Source organism: Ursus americanus, chromosome 13 (genome assembly GCF_024610735.1).
Source record: "Ursus americanus isolate L20-20 chromosome 13, mUrsAme1.1.p, whole genome shotgun sequence".
Classification (NCBI taxonomy): domain Eukaryota; kingdom Metazoa; phylum Chordata; class Mammalia; order Carnivora; family Ursidae; genus Ursus; species Ursus americanus.
Genome location: NC_142139.1, coordinates 65259345 through 65278782, shown reverse-complemented (window position 1 = coordinate 65278782; position 19438 = coordinate 65259345). Strand labels below are relative to the sequence as shown.

The 19438-nt window shown below is 53.5% G+C and overlaps 1 protein-coding gene across 1 annotated transcript in view; it reads left to right on the top strand.

The window, feature by feature from the left end:
• Positions 1–3290: 3290 nt before the first annotated feature.
• The window catches only part of LOC123777422 (L-gulonolactone oxidase), a 31208-nt gene continuing 15060 nt past the window's right edge, over positions 3291–19438 (top strand). Inside the window, exons 1-6 of the mRNA XM_087866606.1 lie at positions 3291–3471; positions 4377–4478; positions 6650–6775; positions 8748–8842; positions 12398–12488; positions 15064–15249. Of these exons, the coding sequence (XP_087722732.1) occupies positions 3469–3471; positions 4377–4478; positions 6650–6775; positions 8748–8842; positions 12398–12488; positions 15064–15249 (603 nt within the window). The 5' untranslated portion in view covers positions 3291–3468. The remainder of the gene's footprint in view (positions 3472–4376; positions 4479–6649; positions 6776–8747; positions 8843–12397; positions 12489–15063; positions 15250–19438) is intronic.

Genomic DNA, 19438 nt, shown 5'->3' with positions numbered 1-19438 from the left:
TATTTAAGTCCTTTGCCCATTTTAATTCATGTTTGGTTTCATATTGGGTTGTAGGAGTTCTTTATATATTATGGATATTAATCCTTTATAAGATACACGATTTACAAATATTTTCTCCTATTCCATGGGCCATAAACCCATTTTTAATCAATTAAAAAATAATTCCCACAACTAAAAGGCCTTGGTTAAGACCTCACTTGTGTTTCTTATACAGTTCATCACTGTTTTCCATGATGTTTGTGCCAACCCCCCCAAGAATGGGGTCGAATGTATCAGCAGTGGAGAGTAGGTGTGACTATTTGTCAGAATTTCAAAGACAGAAACAATTCTTGGTTTATGCAACTCAGAGTAAGAAAATTCCAGAAAAATCCCCCAGTCTTTTTTGCCATTTGATTAGATTGAGGTGATGGGTATTTGGTCTTTCTCTCCATCAATTTTCCTGGATTCGAGTGGAAAAAGGACACTGAGAAGCAGGGGACATTTTAGACAGTGTCATCCCTCTTTGCCTTATGTATTGAGTGACCTTTCTGCCCCACATCACATTTTAAAGAGAATGAGTGGGACAAGGAAGTAATATCTGCAGGCCAGAAATCATTAAACACTCTTCCAAATGTTCACACTATTTCAAAGAAGTGTTCAGTTACCACGTACAAATTGTATATTAAGGAGCTCATTCTGATTGATTAACAAGTATGAGAGGAGAAAAGTTCAAAAAACAAGCTTCAGTGACCATCGAAGCAGGCACATTAATTTCCCTTGCCAACAAATGTTTGAAAAAATTAAGACTCAGCAATTACTGAACTAGCTGAGCCCCTCAGGCCAGAGGAAATAAGCAATAAACCATCAATCACCCTCAACCACGGGATGGTGGCAACACAGAGTGAATTAACTGATACACACACTGCTTTTGCTGATTTTTATATTACTTCATGTCATTTTATGTTTCTCAATAAAGGCAATTTATAAGATTGATGTGACTGGCTTGAGGGCTGGAGGGAAAAAGGGTTTCATCCAAGGGCAGTAGCAAGAGGTGAAGAAAGAAAACTGCGTGACTCCAGGCCCTGAGAAATCTCAGCAGGGGAGGGACGGGAGCCCCACAGGCATTTTGGGGGCACAGCCAAGGCCCACTTGCACCCCACAGCACCTGGCTTCCAGAATGTCTTAGTGCAGAATGCTTCACCAAAAGGAGAAACCTGAGTCTGACTGTGGTTGAATGGGGCATTTGGGGTGGGAACAAGACACACTTGGCCTGAAGTTGTGGGGACAAGGCTCAAGGATGAGTGAGAAGTTATTTATTTGGGGTGATACCAGGCTGACCCTCAGCGCTCCCCTCTCCTCCCTGCCTTGGGCCTCTCTGCCCCCACGTTTGATACTCACCCCATCTGTGAGCCACGGTTCCTGGGCCTCATTCCAGGGCTTTGGGACAATAGCCAAGCCAACCAGGAGCTTTCTCCACCCCCAGTCCTAAGGCCTCCAACCACTGTGCCCCTCACCAAGTCCTGCCTTTCCCAGGCAGGGAGTCTAAGGTTCTATAGGGAGCCACCCCACCCCCACCAGCCCTCTTCTCTCAGACAGCGGAGCCAGCAGCACCAGAAGGCACAGGCCCTAGCTCTTCCTCCAGGGTCAGCCCAAGTGGAACAGGTGAGATGCAAGAGCCAGGCCTTCCTCTTCTGTCTCGTGAAGGCCTCAGGGGAGACCCCCAGCCTCAGGAGCTGGTAGCCACCGGGCGTCATTTGCTTGGGCTGCCATAACAAGGTACCACAGACAAGTGAGGCTGAAAGTCCGAGATCAAGCTGTCAGCAGGGCTGGGGGTCTCCTGAGGCCTCTCTCCTTGGCTTGCAGATGGCTGCCTTTTCCCTGAGTCCTCATGTGGTCTTCTCTCTGTGTGCCTATGTCCTACTCTCCTCGTCTTCTAAGGACACCAGTCCTAGTAGATCAGGGCCCACCCTAATGAACTCATTTTAACTTAATGACCTCTTCAGAGCCCCTATCTCCAAATGTAGTCACATTCTAAGGTGCTGGGGTTAAGGGTTCACCATAGGAATTTGGGAGGAACACATTTCAGCCTATACCACCCCTTCCCTGAAAGGCAACTCTGTCCTGTGGCCCCGGGAGTCCTCCTTCTGTGACTGAGCTGCTGAGCCACCGTAAGGAGCAGTACCTTCTGGGCTGGGCTTTCCCTGTGGTGAGCACATGGCTGCCACCCCCACGTCATACACAGACATTTGCATCAGGGTGGGGGTACAATCATTCACACCCACGTGCACTCACCAGCTTGGTGGGAATTCTGGTTTGGGGGATACAGGTGTGACTCCAACATTCCCCCTTTCCAGGGCTTTTCTCCCACATCTCTGACCCCAGTTCCACTCCTTGAGCCAGGCCCTACCTCCTCCCCAACCCCCGAACCGTTGCTCCTGCTTCCCGCGAGACACCAGCCATTGGCCTGGAGAGATCTGAAAAGCCGAGATGCTCAGTGCCTGATGTTTGTTCATTGCACAAATGTGCTTAGGGCGCTGGCTCTGTGCCAGACACTAGCTAAGGGCTGGCGAGAAGACAGTAGTGTCCCCAGAATCCTGCCGCCAGCAAGCTTACCAGTGGGGCAGAAGCAACAGCTTGCTGCCAGTTCAAGCTCCCGTGGCACCCGATGTGCCTCATCCACCTGCTCTGACTTTTATATGGACCCAGAGAATTAGGCAAAAGTGCCCCCAATTTGTTAAGGAGGAAAAGGAGATTCACAGAGGTTAACAGGCAAAGGGTGGACGAGGAACCCAGGTCTGGCTGCCCTAAAGCCTGGGGGAAGGGAAAGCCTCTGCTGGAAGACTGCCTGGGCTGAATGTCCCTTGTCTCCCCGCCCCCATCCGGTGCTAAGCCACCAGCCTCCCGCCCTGTCTCCCCGTAATGATGGGCGGCTCGCTGTGTTCATGCCCCAAGCCTGACAAATGAGCTAACGAACACAGACGCAGGCGGATTCCATCTGTCTGGGCATGCCCCATGGACCCTCCTCCACGCAGGCACTGAGGGAGCCCCTACGTTAAGATCCCCACGGACCCCCAAATCACAACCTCCCCTGACCTATGGAATTAAGGGCCCAGTTTTGAAGCGGCGGGGTCCTTTGGTTCCAGAATGCCTAGAGTTGGGGTCAGAGCTCTAGCAGCTTCCAGCAACAGAGCAGCCACTTCTTACACTCTGCTCCTCCACCTCGCTGCCTGAGAAGGGCCCCCGAGGCAGGGGGCAGGCCTGAGCTGCTGTTTGTCTGGGTGGAGCTTGTCGCAACACTGTTTACCCACCTTTGCCGGGGCTCAAAGCCCCTCGGAATGCGGTAGATACAGAGCCAGCCCGGAGCTCAGAGGTCACTGTGCTGCCTGCTCCAGACCCTCGCTCCACCTCGCCTCTGCACCCCCGCTGCCCAGGGCTCTGCTCCCAGAGGAAGCCACAGTCAGCCGAGGCCACTGACCTACCCCTGGAGCCATGGTAGGGTAACATGGCACAGCCGGTCAGCCCAGCAGGGCTGCGTTCAGGCTGGGCCCATGAACCAGGCATGGGAGGAGAAACTTAGGTCACGTTTGGGGCCGAGGGGAGGCCACGGGGACCGTCTTGAATTGGACATTAAGCTCTAGAGGTGTCACTGGGGTGGTGGGAAAAGCATGGGAGAGGAAGGCCTGGGTTGGACTCCAGTGTTTTCACTTGATCGCTGTGTGTGCTTGGGGCAATTACTTCACCTCTCTGAGCTTCTGTTTCTGCTCCTGAAAATGGGAGTAATATTACCTATTTTGTGGCATTATTATAAGGTCTAAATAAGATACGATGTATAAAGGATCTCAGTACAGTGCTGGGTACACAGGCCGGTACCAGCAAACGAAAGGCTTATCCCCAGGGCTCCCTGCTTTGGTCTAGAGGCCAGGAAGGCTGCTGTGGAGTCTCCCAGACTTGGCCGTTCCCGGCAGGAGGAGCCTGGTGGGAGAGCTGAAGGCCAGCTCCAAGTCCTTCTTGGGGCCACTAGGCCAGCTCCGGCCGCCCCTTCCCATCACCCTGCTCGGTCGGAGTCCACCTTCTGCTGGGTCCCTCGGAGAGGTGCCCCAGACAGAGCAGGGGACAGGAGCCCCGAGGCCAGCTTTCCCCAGCTCCACCCCGCCCCTTCTACTGAGGAGGGATGTGGCCCGTGTGATCTGGCCGCGCGGGGTCAGGGAAGACCCGCTCGGCTTCCGAGCTTCCGGCGCTTGTTACATCTTCCCACCGCCCGGAGACGTGACCAGTGCGGAAGAGCCTGGCTCGGCGCCCAGGCCTGGCGTCCCATCCTACGATGGCAGGAGCGTGGAGGGCCGTCCGGGCAGCCGGCAGCCACGGATCTGAGCCACCCAGCTCTCTTCCCCTCACAGGTCCATGGGTACAAAGGAGTCAAGTTCCAGAACTGGGCTAGGACCTACGGCTGTTGCCCAGAAATGTACTATCAGCCCACGTCCGTGGAGGAGATCAGAGAGGTGAGTGTGCATCCAGGGCTAGAGACCAGGCCCTGCCTGGCTAGGAGCAACCTCCTCCCCACGCACCCCCCACCCCAGAACTGCTGGCCAGGCGAGAGCTTGAGGAAGCCGACTACAGTCTGGGCTCCAGGCCCCTGCTTCCCCTGTTCAGCCCCACGTGAAAACTGAGCAGGCCACCGGTGGCTGCTGGCATTACACTTCCAGCTCAGAGCCCTCGTCTGGGCGCTGTCCTTGTGTGTCCCAGAGTCATCACAGACTTCAGCCTCTTCTTTGCCTGTCTCTGCATGGGGCACCTGCTTGCTCAAACTGGAGGCCAGGAAGTGGGGCACTGTCTTTTCTTTACCCTTATCTGGCACCAGCAAGACTTGCCCCAGAAGTTTCCAGAATCCATCCCCTTCTGTTCTGCACCGTTGCTGCTCTCCATGCCCAGTCCACCATCCCTTCCTCACCCACCATGACCTGCGGTGGCCTTGTCCCTGGTCTCCCTGCTTTTGTTTTTACTTCCTTGGAATGTAACTTCCATATCAATAGAAGGAGTTTTCTTAAAATGTAAGTTGGAGGGGGCTACTCCCCTGCTTGAAGCCGTTCAGAGTCTCCCTATTGTTTGTGGAGTAAAACTGTAACTTGACTCCCAAGGCCATGTATCACCTGGCCTTGGTTCACCCTTTGTTCAAAAGATAAACCAAACCTTGTCCTACCTCGGGGCCTTTGCACTTGCTGTCCCTACCACCAGGAATGCCTGTCCCTTAACTTTTCACATGACTAACTCCTTTTCATCCTTTAGGTCTCAGGGTAAACTTCAGCTCCTCGCTGGACTCCCAGACCACCTAATCTGCAGTATGGCCCCAGTGTTCTCTGTCGCCGCTCCTTGTTTTTTTCCTTCACTGCATATTTATAATCACTTGCAATTATACTGTTTCACAGATGGGTAAACTGAGGCTAATAGAGGCTTTGTTATTTTCCCATATTAATAAGTATCAGAGCCAGGAGTCACATGGGGATTGTCTGAGTCAAAGCCCCCACCTTCTCCTGCAGGAAAAGCTACACACAGGAGAAGCGGTTGAGCTGGACCCAGGAGAATGAACAAAAGCTCCACAGGGGGTTGGGGAAGGGCACTGCCAGCAAGGGAGTGTGGGGAGTCAGTGAGTGATGGATCCAGGGTGGGGACAGACATGCCTGGAAGGGATGAGTGGGCAGAGGATGAGTGGGCAGAGGGCAGAAGAGAAAGGCTGGGATGGTGGGATCAGAGGGCCTTGAATGCCAAGGCAACTGGCTTCCTTCTGAGCTGAGGGAACAGTTGGAGGTATGCTGAGACGGCCATAGGCCAAGGCCGTTCCTCAGCTGTGCTGGCCTACGCAGTTGTGAATTCCTAACAGATGGAGGCCGCTGCGGGCTGATGTCTCCCTAGAGGGCTAGTAGGGTCCTAAAAGTCGGTTGTGTGGTCAAGGGGGCTCACGGAAGATGATGATAAACAGATTTCTTTGTTGCAGAGCCCGTGGTCTTAAACATACCACAGGCGTGGTGGGTGGAGGAGACAGGCACTTCCAATCTCACTTGCTCATGGAACCTCTCATGGTACCCATTGTCAAATCAGTGTTCCATGGACCAGATGTGAGGTTTTTGAGCAGGGACGTGAGGGTGAAAGGGAATGCATTCATTTAAGGGATACCAGGCATTTATTTATTTATTCATTCAGTGATCACTAAACACTAGTGGGGCTGGGCCTGGGCAGACACAGGTACCGAGTCAAATTAAGTCACTGTCACCCCCAGCGGCCTTCATTCCAGCTCGGGAGGCAGCCGAGCCCAGGTAGGCCAAGACGGGAGCCGGGACCTTATTCTGAAGGCACTCGGGTGTCCTTGAAAGGTTTTGTGCCGGGGAAGAATGCGATCAGGTGTGCCCACAGAAGAGCCCCCAGCTGCAGCGGGGAGAGCGCATGGGAGCCCCACCTTAGGATGATTCCTTGGTTCTCCATCCCGCTCACTTCCTGGCCCTGCATTCTCGCTCCCTTTCCCGGAGTGGACTGCACAGTGGCCTCCAGCCAGGCAGGGGCCTTGGAGGCCGGGGGGTGTGAAGCCTGGGCGGCCCACCCCGCTGCGGGCCCCGCAAGGTCTCCGGCTGCCTCGCGGAGAAAGGCCGGAGCTGGGCTGACTCCGGCATCGTCTTGGCAGGTGCTGGCCCTGGCCAGGCAGCAGAACAGGCGGGTGAAGGTGGTGGGCGGTGGCCACTCGCCCTCGGACATCGCCTGCACCGATGGCTTCATGATCCACATGGGCAAGATGAACCGGCTACTCCAGGTACTCAGAGCCCTCAGCTCCCCACCCCTGCTGGCCCCCAGCCCGGCAGCCTCGGCCTCCACCCCAGGCCCCAGGAAACACCCCAGGCCCCAGACTTTGCCCTCAAGCCTGATCCCCTCCCTGCCCCTGAATCCAAAGTGACACCCCAATTTCTGACCGCCCGTGATCACCCCTCCCCAGAGCCCTCCCTGGGCCTCCTCAGGCTTCTTGTCAGGTGTGCGCGCCTCCCTGTGGTCACAGAGAGGATGTTCACCCCTCCTGCCAGGGCTCCCTGTCTGCTTCTCTGGAAGAATGGCAAGTCAGACCCCCAAAGATGCATTCACAATGACAAGTCTGGAAGGATTGACACTTAACTCGTTTTACGTATGGGGAAACAAGATCAGAGAGGGTGAGTGACTTGCCTAGGGTTACACAGCCAATCAGTGACAGAGCTGGGCACAAACTCGGGAGTCTAACACCAGCGTTGTGCTGAGATACTGTCCGTGCAATTCAGCCAGCACTTGGTGAGTGCCCCGTCCCTGCCCCCTGGGCACCTGCCAGGGCATAGAGGCCAGATAGGTGCCCTGCACGTTAGGAGGACCCCTATTCTCCCCTGACAGGGCCAAGTCCCCCAAGCTACAGTTTTTGCCACATAACCTCCTCTCCACCCAGCCCTGCTAGCAGAGATTTTGGGTTCCTCTCTATTATTTCCTCCCTTGCTCTGGCTGACAGTCTCCACCCTGCAGAAAACGTTCTGGTCAAGATGTCAGTCATGGCAGTAATTAACTCTGATTGCTAAGTAGTGAGGATTGGGCTCCAACAATTGATTTTGCCCAGCTCTGTGCTCAGGGTCAGTGCAATGAGCTGCTCATTTAGAGTCACGCAGATGTGGATTCTCCTCTCAGTTCCACCCCCGATTCTCGTGTGACCTTGAGCGAGTGACTTAAAGTCGCTGAACTTGAGTCTCCTCCCTGCCAAAGAAAAGACTCTGCTCTAACCTCCCTGGGCTGCCGGGAATCTTCTAGTGCTCTTACTGCACATGTGGGAAACTCCTGTCCCCTTCCAGTCCCCAGTCTTCGCCTCAGACCTCCCCGGGTGAGAGTAAGTGGAGAATTCGGACTCCAACTAGCAAACTCAAGCCCCTGCGGGATTAGACCCTCCTTAGTTGGTGACTTTGAGCAGCTCTGCAGGAATCCCACCTTCCTAGTCTGGGGGGCACGGTTGTGGCAGTTAGGAGACCTGAATGCTAGTCCAGCTCTGCCAGTGACCTTGAGCGAACCCCTTCTCTTCCTTGCTCATTTCCTTCCCCTGTGAGAAGGAGGGGTTCCACAGACTACACTAGTCTCCCCCTTACCTATGGTTTTGCTCTCTCTGGTTTCAATGACCCTCGGTCAACCACCCTCTGAAAGCAGATTGATCAGAAGGATCATAGAAGGACAGAAGGACGTATCATCAGAAGGTCAACAGTAGCCTAATCCTATTTCACAATTCCTATGTCCTTCACCTCACTTCATCCCGACACATGGGCATTTTATCTTGCATCCTTGCAAGGTGAAAAGCCTGAGAACAGTACAATATCTTAAGAGAGACCACATTCACGTAACTTTTATTACAGTATATTGTTACAATTGTTCTATTTTATTTTTAGTTATGGTTGTGACCCTCTGTGCATCATTTATAAATTAAACTTTATCACAGGTATGTGTATATAGGAAAAAACATAGTATTTATAAAGGTGGGTGTTACCTGTGGTTTCAGGCATACTTTTGGGATCTTGGAACATATCCCCTGTAGATAAGGGGGGAATGACTATATTCCCCAAACTCCAGCAGATCCAGGGTTCTGCCCACACTCCCTTCGGCTGCCTGCAGCAAGCGGTGGCTTGAGCTGACCACAGGCTAGGACAGACATGTTCATATTTGCGGGACTGTGGCTGCCAGGGAAGGGCTGGGTGAGAGCCTAGCGCACCCCAGCCTATGCTGGTCTTTTGCAGGTGGACACAGAGAAGAAGCAGGTGACTGTGGAGGCTGGCATCCTCCTGGCTGACCTGCACCCACAGCTGGGCAAGCACGGCCTGGCCTTGTCCAAGTAAGAACCACCTCTCCCATGCCTGGTGGGCCAGCACTGCCCACCACCCCTGGCCCTGGTCTCAGCCGGACACTCAAGGATCTGGGAGGAGAGAGAGAAACACTTCCCAGGGTGCACCCCCCTTTCTCTGAACCCCTGTTCTTTCCCCATGGGGTACCTGTCTCCCATCGTCCATGATTTCAGGAACCATTGTGCAAGAATAAAAAGAAACAGGTCAGAGGTGGGCCGAGCATTAAGTAACCGCCTTGTAAAGGGGTGTGAAAATTATGGATTAAGTTTTTCTTAAAATTTGAAATAAACAGCTGCATGGACCCAGACAGAAGAGTATGCAAAATAAGCACAGAGGAACAGAAGGGCACGCAGACTGAACCACAGTCTGCATGTTCAGGGTATACCTACCTATGGTTATACTCATCTCTCTATGCAAACATGTCAGGGATTGCTCTGGTTTAGTATCAGGGGGTTTCCATTGGAACAGGAGTCAAATATAGCCAAAGGATTGAATGTCTAACTGTAGAATTTCAACCTCTGGAGAAAGGTGACAGGTGTTTTGGATGTTGGGGTAGCAATCACTTTGCAGCTCAAAACTGCACCCACAGAAGCCTCTTGTTTGTTTTTAAGTGTGGGTGGTCCATTTGCCTTCACTCTGTTATCACAGGCTGGGAGGCACTGCTACAACTTTATTCTGGAAACTATTCTGTCCTGTTCCTGCTTCTCCAAAGATCATGGCGACTCAAACATTTATGAGGTGTCTACCACGTGTAGGTCTTGTTCAGGCCCTCAAGAGGCAAAGATGAGTAAAACCCAAGGAGCTCCTGGCAAGGGGCAGACCAACACCCAAAATGATAAGCATGATGCAAGACAATAGGTTCAATGTCAGAGAAGTGTCCAGGGCACTGTGGGGCTCTCAGGTGGCCCTGGGTTCAGCCTTGGCAGGCAGGGGAATACGTAACGGGATAGGAATCTGGGAGCCTGCAGAAGGGGCCCCTGGATTGAGTCCTAAAAGATGATGGGGCATAAACCAGAAAAAAGGGGAAAGAAGGGATTCAGGCAGAGAAAACAGCATGAGCAAAAGTCCAGAATGGGGAGAATGTGGGGGCATACAGGGGCCGATGAGCAGATAGTGGGACAGAGTCTGTGACCAATGATGACAGGAAAACTTGTTCTAGTAACATTGGGCATTAGCCTCTGGACTCTGACGCATCTCTGTGCCCTGTTCATGGTGTGTCTCTGTCCCCCCTGGGAACCAAGTCCTCCTCAGTGGCTGCCTACATGGGGCCCTTCTGCCAATCAAAGGGAGTCAGGATGTCCTATCCTGTGTATCGCAGAGGAGCCTGGGTGGACAGCTCCAAGGATGCTGTGGGGACTCCAGGAGTATCTGTGGCTGGGGGGCTGAAGAGAAGGACAGAGCTGAGGCCCCAAGCTGGGTGCTGACAGGTGAGGAATAGAAGCTACAGAGGAAGAAACCGGGGTCTGAGGCAAAGTGGCTTACCAAAGTCACACAGCTGGAAAGTTCTAGAACAGTCCACCATGTGGTGAACCAGAGGAGGCAGGACAGCAGCTTGGTGTAGACCCCACCCTGCTTCTCCAGAAGCAGATGGCCTGGGTGCAAATCTTGCTATTCGCTGTTAGTCAAGTTTCTTAATGGGCCTCAGGCCTAGAAAATGGGTCTTCAAACAGGACGCTCAGAGGCCTGGATGAGTTTAGGTTGGCTGACATAACTGCTCCATAAATGTCCATGCTCGTTGCCTTCTGGCTCCGTGGGGGCCTAGCTCCACATGTTCTGGAGTTGACCTTTCCCCTGGGCGTGTGATCTCCAGCCTCTCAGAGGCCAGTCTAATCCATCCTTCCTTGACCCTTCTCCCTCAGGGCCTCGCTGTAATCCAGCTTATTTCTTTGAACACAGTGGTCACAAACCCATTTCCATATTGCTTTTTAGTCTGGTAGGCTGCAGGGACAGGCGGAGACACATTGCAATTCCGTTAACCACCCCGTTCGTGGGCGCTGAAGCCCTCCTCAGGTTGTCACGATTCTGCGTAATGCTGTGATGAACGTCTTCATGCTAGACCTTTCCTCGCATTGGAGGATTTCCCTAGAGCAGGATTCCACGATCCTCTCTTAACATTCTGGTATTTTCTGGGCTCCTGGGTGGCTCCGTCGGTTAAGCGTCTGATTCTGGCTCAGGTCGTGATCTCAGGGTCCTGGGACAGACTCCCACATCAAGCTCCACGCTCGGCGAGAAATCTGCTTCTCTCTCTGCCTCTGCCCCTTCCCCCTCCCCCCGTTCCTGCTCTGTCTGTCTCTCAAATAAGTAAATAAAATCTTCATTTAAAACATTCTGGTATTTTCAGAAGTAAGCCAACTCATGTGGACAAAGACACAAGACTAGACACAAAGGTGGTAGTGGGGGTGAGTAAGGGGAGGCTGGAGAGCCTTGGATTTTTTTGTCCGTTTCCTGTTCTGCCAGGACAGTCCCCAGGTCTCACCGCCTCCACAGGAAGGTCTGAGGCTGGACTGTCTCATCACTGTCTTAATGGCAGGTGTCCTGCAGTGCCTTTGGGAGCCAGGGTCCGCCTGCCTCGGGCCCGCGGTCGGTGCTGGGAGCCAGGGTGTGAGTGGCGGTGGGCACACGGCTACCCCTGTGAGCCCAGTGCTCAGGTGGGCTGAGCTGTGGTGAAGATACCGTGTAGCACGTAATGCTCCCACCGCCTCGGCACCCAGGGGGCCGTTAGTAACATAAACATCAGTTTCCTTCTGCTTTAAGCTAGAGCTAGGATGTCTCAGAGGACGCTGCTAAGAAGTAAGATCTTTGAGCACTCTTTTCCCTGGACGCTGAGTTCTGGGCACATCTTTCTAATTCCTGCCCCCAGAGCACGCCTCTAGAGGGCTCCTGCTCCGCTTCGGAACTCTGGTCCTCCTGTGTACACACAGTGCTGTTAGTATTCCTTCCAGGGCCCGGGACTCTGGGCTGAGGGACGTGGGCTTGTCCTCGGGGCCCCGAGGAACCCCTGAGCGTTTCTGAGCCTGAAGGTGACAGAACGTCGTCCTCCTCCTTTCCTGGTGGCTAAGGAAGCTCCCGCCTCCTCGTACCTTCCTGGCACAGCTGTGTGAGCCATTTGAACCAGGTCACTCGCTCAGGGACTTGCAGGCCTTGACAGGCTGGGTCTAGAGAGGTGTTCGCAGGATCATTTGGGCCTTTGGTTGGTGGAGAAGCTATTGTTGACAGATGGGGGCCAGAGGAAAGGCATGTTCCACGTTGCAGAAAGCCCAGAGCCGGGCAGGCAGGCACCCCCCTCAGAGCCAAACCACGCCCTCACCAACTTATCTGACAGGCCACTGAGATGAGGAGGCTGAGGCTCAGAGAGGGGAAGGGCCACCAAGTCAGACAAGCTAAGTCACAGTACATTCGGGGCCAGAACCTAGGCAAGAGATGAATCTGTTATTCTGCTCTGAGTGCCTTGTCCTGAAGCCCAGTGGAGGGGATGGGTATGGTCTGGTCCCAGGGGAGCCTAACGGGTCCCTTGTGTCCCTTTTGCTCCCTCCTGTTGAGCCCAGCCTGGGAGCTGTGTCAGATGTGACTGCAGGGGGCGTCATCGGGTCTGGAACTCACAACACGGGGATCAAACACGGCATCCTGGCCACCCAGGTGAGTCCCCCTGCTTGGCTGCTCCCCTGACTGCCAGGGGTGGGGGTGGGTGGGTACCTCTTACGGCAGCTCCTGGGAAATTAGGGGCTCCCTCGGCCTCAAAGCCACCCTAGCTCCCTGCCTCTGACAGACAAGTGGCAGGTGTCCTCCAGCCACTTTATCTCCTTTAAGTCTCATTCGTCTGCAACAGACACAAGTGATGAGACATCCTGCCTCTTGGGAGCATCCTGGCCACCCTGTAGAAAGGGCAAGCAGGGCAAAAGTTTCCATCCCCATCGAAAGGTCTGAGCCAGGAGCCAGACACGGCAAGAGGTCTTCCCAGGTCAGCAAGTCACAGAGGGGCCCGGACTGGAGCTGGGGCTACCTGGAGTGGAGTCCAGCACTTGTGGGCCCCGATCTGCCCCTGGTGGTCAGTGAAAAGCACTTCTTAAACTTAATGAGAGTCCAGTTTGGGGAACTGGTTAGGAACACAGATTCTGGACTCAGATCTGGGTTCAAAAGCTGCCTCAACATATAGTAGACATGCGCGTGTAGGCAAGTTACTTAACTCCTGTGGACCTCCCTGTTTTCATATGTAACTTGGAGAGAACAATCCTCAGCCCAGGAGGACCAAAGGAGATAGTGTATGTTACTTACGTGGCTGAGCCAAGGACACTTCGTGGTTTCTGTGTTGGGAGCCACCCTTCGGAGGGGCTTCGTAACAGGCCGGGCTGCGTGGCCACGAAGCAGGCTGGCGGCGTGTGCACCGTCAGGGACGGTGTTTCCACCTGCAGGGGCTCACCTGCACTGTGGGCCGTGGGACCTCCGGCCCCTGGAGCATTACGGCTGGGGACTGGGGCCTGGGTTTTGCATCCTGGCTCTACCAGTATTGTCCGATCTGGGGCAAGTCTCTACCTCTGGCTACCTCAGTTTGCTCAGCTGGAAAATGGGGGTGTCACAACAGCAATGCTTCTGGGATGCTTAGAAGAGTGTACACAGTTAGTGCTCAATAAACATTCGTGGTGGGTTTTGCATGTCAGACAGGGCCCTTTCCAGAGCTCTCACTCTGTGCTGTAAAAGAAATTTCAGGATTGCTGGGGATTAGACCACATGGATCGCTTAAACAACCCCCGTCAACTACTCAGGTGTATGGCTCTCTCCTGAGGTGGACAGAGGCCCCGTAAACGTTATCTGAATGTGGCTTCTGGGGACTGGGTCCCATGTGTGCCGGTCTCAGAGCAGCTCTGAGATCAAAGGAAAATAGTCCAAAAGCAATTTCTAAGAGATTGATTTTTTTTATATTTGTTTTCCTGAACACCACGAGGGAAACCTGATTCACACTTGCCCTTAAAACTTCTCTTTGCTTTCTCACCAGCATTGTGCACGGACTCTGGTTGCTCTTGTCCTCCTCCCCTCCCTCTTTCTACCACAAAAGCCCCACAGAATCCCCAGGCAGGCGAGGGTTGTCGTGGGGGAAGGGCATGAGCCAGGGGAGGGACGCCGACCAAGGGCAGCTGTGTTCATCGTGCTCGACCCCTCCCATAGCAAGAGCTGCTGCCCCAAAGCATGCTGGGCTCTGTGGGACCCGATCCCCAGGTACTTGGAGCCCTCATGAACATGCCATGATGCCCTCAAAGCTGGGTTCCCTGCCCAGCAGAGCCCAAGTGGTAATGGGGGGTGACAGACAACAGCCACCCCCCAAGATTAGGCCACAGTCCTGATCTACTGTCCAGGGCTGATGGCAGTTTCTAAAAAATGCTCAGCAGAGTATGAAATAATTCTGGGTCACCACAAATCAAAAGGCACATGAGATTTCCCGGCCCCTTTTCTTAGGAAGCTCAGCTGAGCAGGACCAGCCCCTGGAAAGAGTGGGAGAGGCCCGCTGCTTTATTTTGCATATTATGGCAATGGCTGGGAGCAAGGGGAGAGGATTGATATCTTCGGTGTCCCCTGTACACCAGACACTCAGCTGGCTACTGCACATGCTATCTCTGAGACAGTTACTGTCCTCATTTTACAGATGAGGAAACAGAGAGGTTGGATAACATGCCCTCGGTCACACAGCTGGTAAAGCAGTGCCTACTGTCTTTGTTGCTGGACCCTGGAGAGGGGTTTCACTGGCCAGTTCTCACTCACAGCCCTGGATCGTAGACAAAATTTGTTTTTTATAAAAATCATTCTGATGCCCTCACTCCTACAGATGGCCGTCGTGCCCCATTTCTGCCAATTTCTCCCCTCTGGTCTTGGTCGCTGTTAATTAGAATTAGTTCAGCTTTCTCTGTTCTCTCACCCGGAGCACCCAGCCACCAACCACGCATGTCAAAAGCAATTTCCATCCGAATTAGCAGGTAGCAGAGTGTGGAGAAGTACTTAAACCGGCGATAAAAGAGGATTCCTCTGGAAATGGGGGCCCAGGGTAAGAGACTGGGGACTGATGCTGCCCAGACAGAGCCTGGCTTCCCTGTTGCCCTGTGGCCAGATGGCACTGATCTTCGGGGCGTGGTGCTACCTGGCCTCTCGCAGCCCAGGAGGGCCTCGCCTGGCGCCTGCGGGAAATGCCCACAGGGATTCTGCAGTGCTCTTCTCCCACTGCTAGGTGGTGGCGCTGACCCTGCTGACGGCCGACGGGACCGTTCTTGAATGCTCCGAGACCAGCAACGCAGACGTGTTCCAGGCGGCGCGAGTGCACCTGGGCTGCCTGGGGGTGATCCTCACCGTCACCCTGCAGTGTGTGCCACAGTTCCACTTGCAGGAGATCTCCTTCCCCTCAACCCTGGAAGAGGTACTGGTGTCTTGCTCGCCACCGCTCAACCTCAGAAAATAAATGGAGGGTGCTGACAAGTAGGCCATGTTCCACTGACGACCCCGGGGGGCTCTGCTGGCCCCCTGAGTAGGGGAGTAGGCTGACCTCTCTAACTCTTCCTTGGCCCAAGGATACTGTGGCCACGTCCCTTTCTGAGCAGGTCAGTGAAGCTCAGATGTCCTGGAGAGAAGGGAGGTTGGGTAGAGACTTGCCAGGGGAGATACTGTGTTGGCATGAGCTGACTGCTCCTGGAAAGGCATTAACTCTCAACTGCACTGAGCCAGACAGTGTGCCCTGTGTTCCCTTTACAATGGCTTCTTCACAGCCAAGTGGGTGGGCTAACTTTCCATCGGGCTGGCTGCCTCAGGTCACATGCAGGGGCTGTGGATCTAGGTGATGGAGGGCAGAAAGGAGGACTTCTGACTGATAGGACTGTTTTGGGAATGAATGAAAAGCATGTTGGTTGGCTGGCTGGCTGGCTGGATAGATGGATCAATGCATGGATGGATGGGTGATTGGATACATGGATGGCTGGGTAGCATGCAGCAGTCCTGAAACGCCTGGCAGGCGGGGTCTGTGGCTGGTAATCACTAAGCTATGGGGCTCGAATCTATCGTTCCAAGTTCCGTGGTCTTTTGAGTTCCTCCATGGTCACCTTATCATTCGATATGAGTAGACCCTCTGCACAGTTGGAATAGTCAGTGATGTAAACACTACTGACCCAACGTGCTTAAGATGGGACTGGCGATTCAATTAACCTGTCCTTGAATGCTGGCCCTGCCACTTCAAAGCTGTGACCTTAAGCCTATCATTTAACCTTGTTAAGCCCTAATTTCCTTATCCAGAAAGAGAGTTAACAATATCTACCTTAAAGTATTGAATCTGAGGATTAAATCAGGTAACACACATAAATTATCTAGTTCCGTATTACAATATGCCCCCAATGGCACCAAGTCAGTGATAAAAGGAAAATACTGTTACTTAGAACCAGGTCTCAAATCCTGACCTCAGAATTTCTAATGCATGAAGCCACAAGGCAAAGGCCTTAAATCCAGAAGGCCCCCTACTCAGAGGCATGATGTTTGGTGGAAATTTATCCCCAGAACTCCCAGTTGGTGGTAAAGAAAGTGATTCCACGGGTCTGGGCGGGGGCAGCATCGATCCCTGGAGTACCAATACTGAGCCTGATGGGCCAGTAATTGGCAAGTGAACTGCCTGATGCCTTGGCCCAAGAAAGTAGGACTGGTTTGAGACGAGGACATTTCATGGAATTGTTTGGCAGGGACAAGGTGTAGCTAAGCCAGAAAGTCCCACGAGGGGCTGGCTGGAGGCCCACATGACTCTGCCTGCAACCAGCCCAGACTCTGAGCTCTTTGGGGCCACCTAGGCCTGCCTCAACCAGCTACAAGCTCCCAGACCAGTGCTAGAGGGCAGGTCTAGACCCCTTGTTCACTCCAAGTAGGGTTCAGAAAGCATCCTACGTTCTGTTCAGTGCCAGGCATGTTGATTGAGGCCTCCTGTGGGGTCAGCATTTGAGACTCGGATGACTTTAGGGCTGACTCCTAAGGCCAGGGAATATTCTGAGCACCCACTGCAAAGATCAATTTTCCCTTCAGCCCTCATGCCTCTAGTATCCTCAGGCTTGTCATTCTGTACTACTCAGAGGGACAACACCTCCATCCTGGGCAACCCCTCTATCCTGGTCATGCAGCAAGATGTGGCAGGGACCCTCCACTGAGATACAACCCGGGCATTCTTCTCAGGCTTCAGCTGAGAAGCCTGGGTACATCTATTTCTCAACAGACCCAGGGACAGTCTGCTTCTCTGCCCCTTGGCGGCTGCTACCATCCGTCCTCTGTACCCTCCCGGTGTCTTGCCCCCGGGCTGGCTGCATAGGAGATCACGGATCCTCCACCATCCCTCATCCCTGCTGCTTCTGAACCAAGTGTGCCAGTCTTCTCAGCCAAAGCGTTTTGAAGAGACAAGGAATTACAGAAATGCATGCAGGGGGAGGTTACAAAGATCGCTCATCTTGGTCCCCACTCCGAGGTTAACCAGGTATGCCGACATGGCTAACGAGGGCACGATAGTCTTGGAGCTGGGGCTCCAGGATGCACCGACTAGCCAGGCTGCCCCGGGCCTTGAAACTGAAGACAGGAGCCAGTGCAGATGAAGAAATAGTCCATAACAACCATCATGTCCCAAGGGAGCCTGGCAGAGAGCGCTTTGACCAAAGTCAGTGCTGGGAGGGAGATTTGGAAAAGAATGAGGTAGAGGGGGCATAGCCTGGAGAGGTACACGAGGAGCTGAATTACAGAGCCAAGCCCACTTTTTTTAGGGCACAAGTTAAGAGAGATTTAAGATGAGGAACCAGTAGGACTTGGCAGCTGAGTGTGGGTTGAGGGAGTCGGAGGCAGGAGGCAGAAATGGTGCTACCACAGAGGTGGAGAATCCAGGAGGCACGGCAGGTGCAGGGAGCGAGATGGTGGGTTTAGTTTGGGAACTCAGATTTGAGGTGTCTCAGGTGGAGGTATAGGAAGGCAGCTGGCTTTGCACGTTTGGGACTCAGGCAGGAGGCAGAGGCTGGAGGTGCAGATCGAGGGGTTGTGTTAGTCTGCTAGGGCTGCAGTAACAGCACGGACTGGATCAAGATGTCTACAGGGTTGGTTCTTTGTGGGGACTCTCCCCTTGGCTTGTAGATGTCTGTCTTCTTGCTCGTCCTCACATGACCTCCTGTCTGTGCATATCTGTGTCCTAATCTCTTCCTACAAGGACACTAGTCATATTGGATTAGGGCTCACTCAGTGACCTCATTTGACCTTAGTTACCTCTTTAAAGTCCCTGTCTCCAAATATAGTCCTATTACGAGGTAGTGGGGGTTAGGATTTCAATATATGAATGTGGGATGGATACAGTTCAGGCCAAAGTAGGGGTCATCAGCCCCCTAAGTCGTCATGGGGTAGGCAAGATCACCCAGAGAGAGGGGGTTTGGGTGAGAAGGGAGTGGATAAGAAGATGGAAAGGGTGTCAAGGAGACCGAGGAGGATGGGTTATAGAGGAATGAAGCCCGTGAAGAGAGGATGGCCACAGGGGCAAGGGATGCCAGGTGTCTGGGCTGGAGCAGTCAGCAAGGTCTCATGCCTTGGGGAGTTTGCGTGTTGACCGGTCTGGTCATCAGCAGGCTGCAGCTGGCCTTGGTGAGGATGGTTTCAGGGGAACAGGGGGCAGGTGGTGGGATGGATGAGTATCACCAGCGAGGAGGGGAGCGGGGATCCAGTGAGGAGGGGGGTTGGGCAGCACAGACCACTTCAAGCAGGAAGGCGCTGTAACGGGCTTTACTGCTGAATCTGTTTTCCTGCCTCTCAGATCGGTCAGCACTTACTACTTGTTAAGATGAAGATGTTGACCCAGAGATTAAAAAAAAAAAAATTGCTTCTTTTTGCCAGTAGCACAGGCCCCCAGGTTCCTACCAGGGTATTGTAGCCAAGTGGATGAGTGGTCTCTGATACCTGGTCTGTTCTCTTTCTGCTCCTCTTCTGCCCCAGCTGAGATTGACTAAGATTGATTACAGCCAGGTCCTGCTTCTAGTGGAGCCTGTTCTCGGGCCACCCTCCGCCTCCCCCCACACACTCACACATGCATGTGCGCGCACACACACACGCACACACACACAGAGGCTGGCCTCTATGTCTGTCCAGAGCACAAGGATATTTTTGCCTCCAACTTAACCTCAATGTGGAGACTTCTGACTTAGTCACGCCATCCTTGAAAATTCTCAGTGGCTCTAGGCAATGGATTGCATTCTTCTCAGAGCTTCCAACTTCTTTGATTTTGAAAGGCTAGGGTGACACATGAGAAATAGCAGTTGCCATCTCCTCCCCTAAAAGACAACGTGGGCGCACGTGTGTGTGTGCGCACACACACACACACACACACACACACACAAGTTACAAACCAATGAACACTCAACAGGATGTAGTGAAAGGTGTCCAGGGAGGGAGGCAGGGCCCCCGAGTCTGGCTGTGCTGCCGCCCTGTTTGAATAGGGTCCCTGCTACCCTGATTGAGCAAATCCCTCACATGTGGGGTCCCCAGTTTCTTTAGCTTTTAAAAGCAGGGTCAAAGTGGATGGCCCCTAAGGCCTTCTCAGCTCTGACACTCTGTAAGTC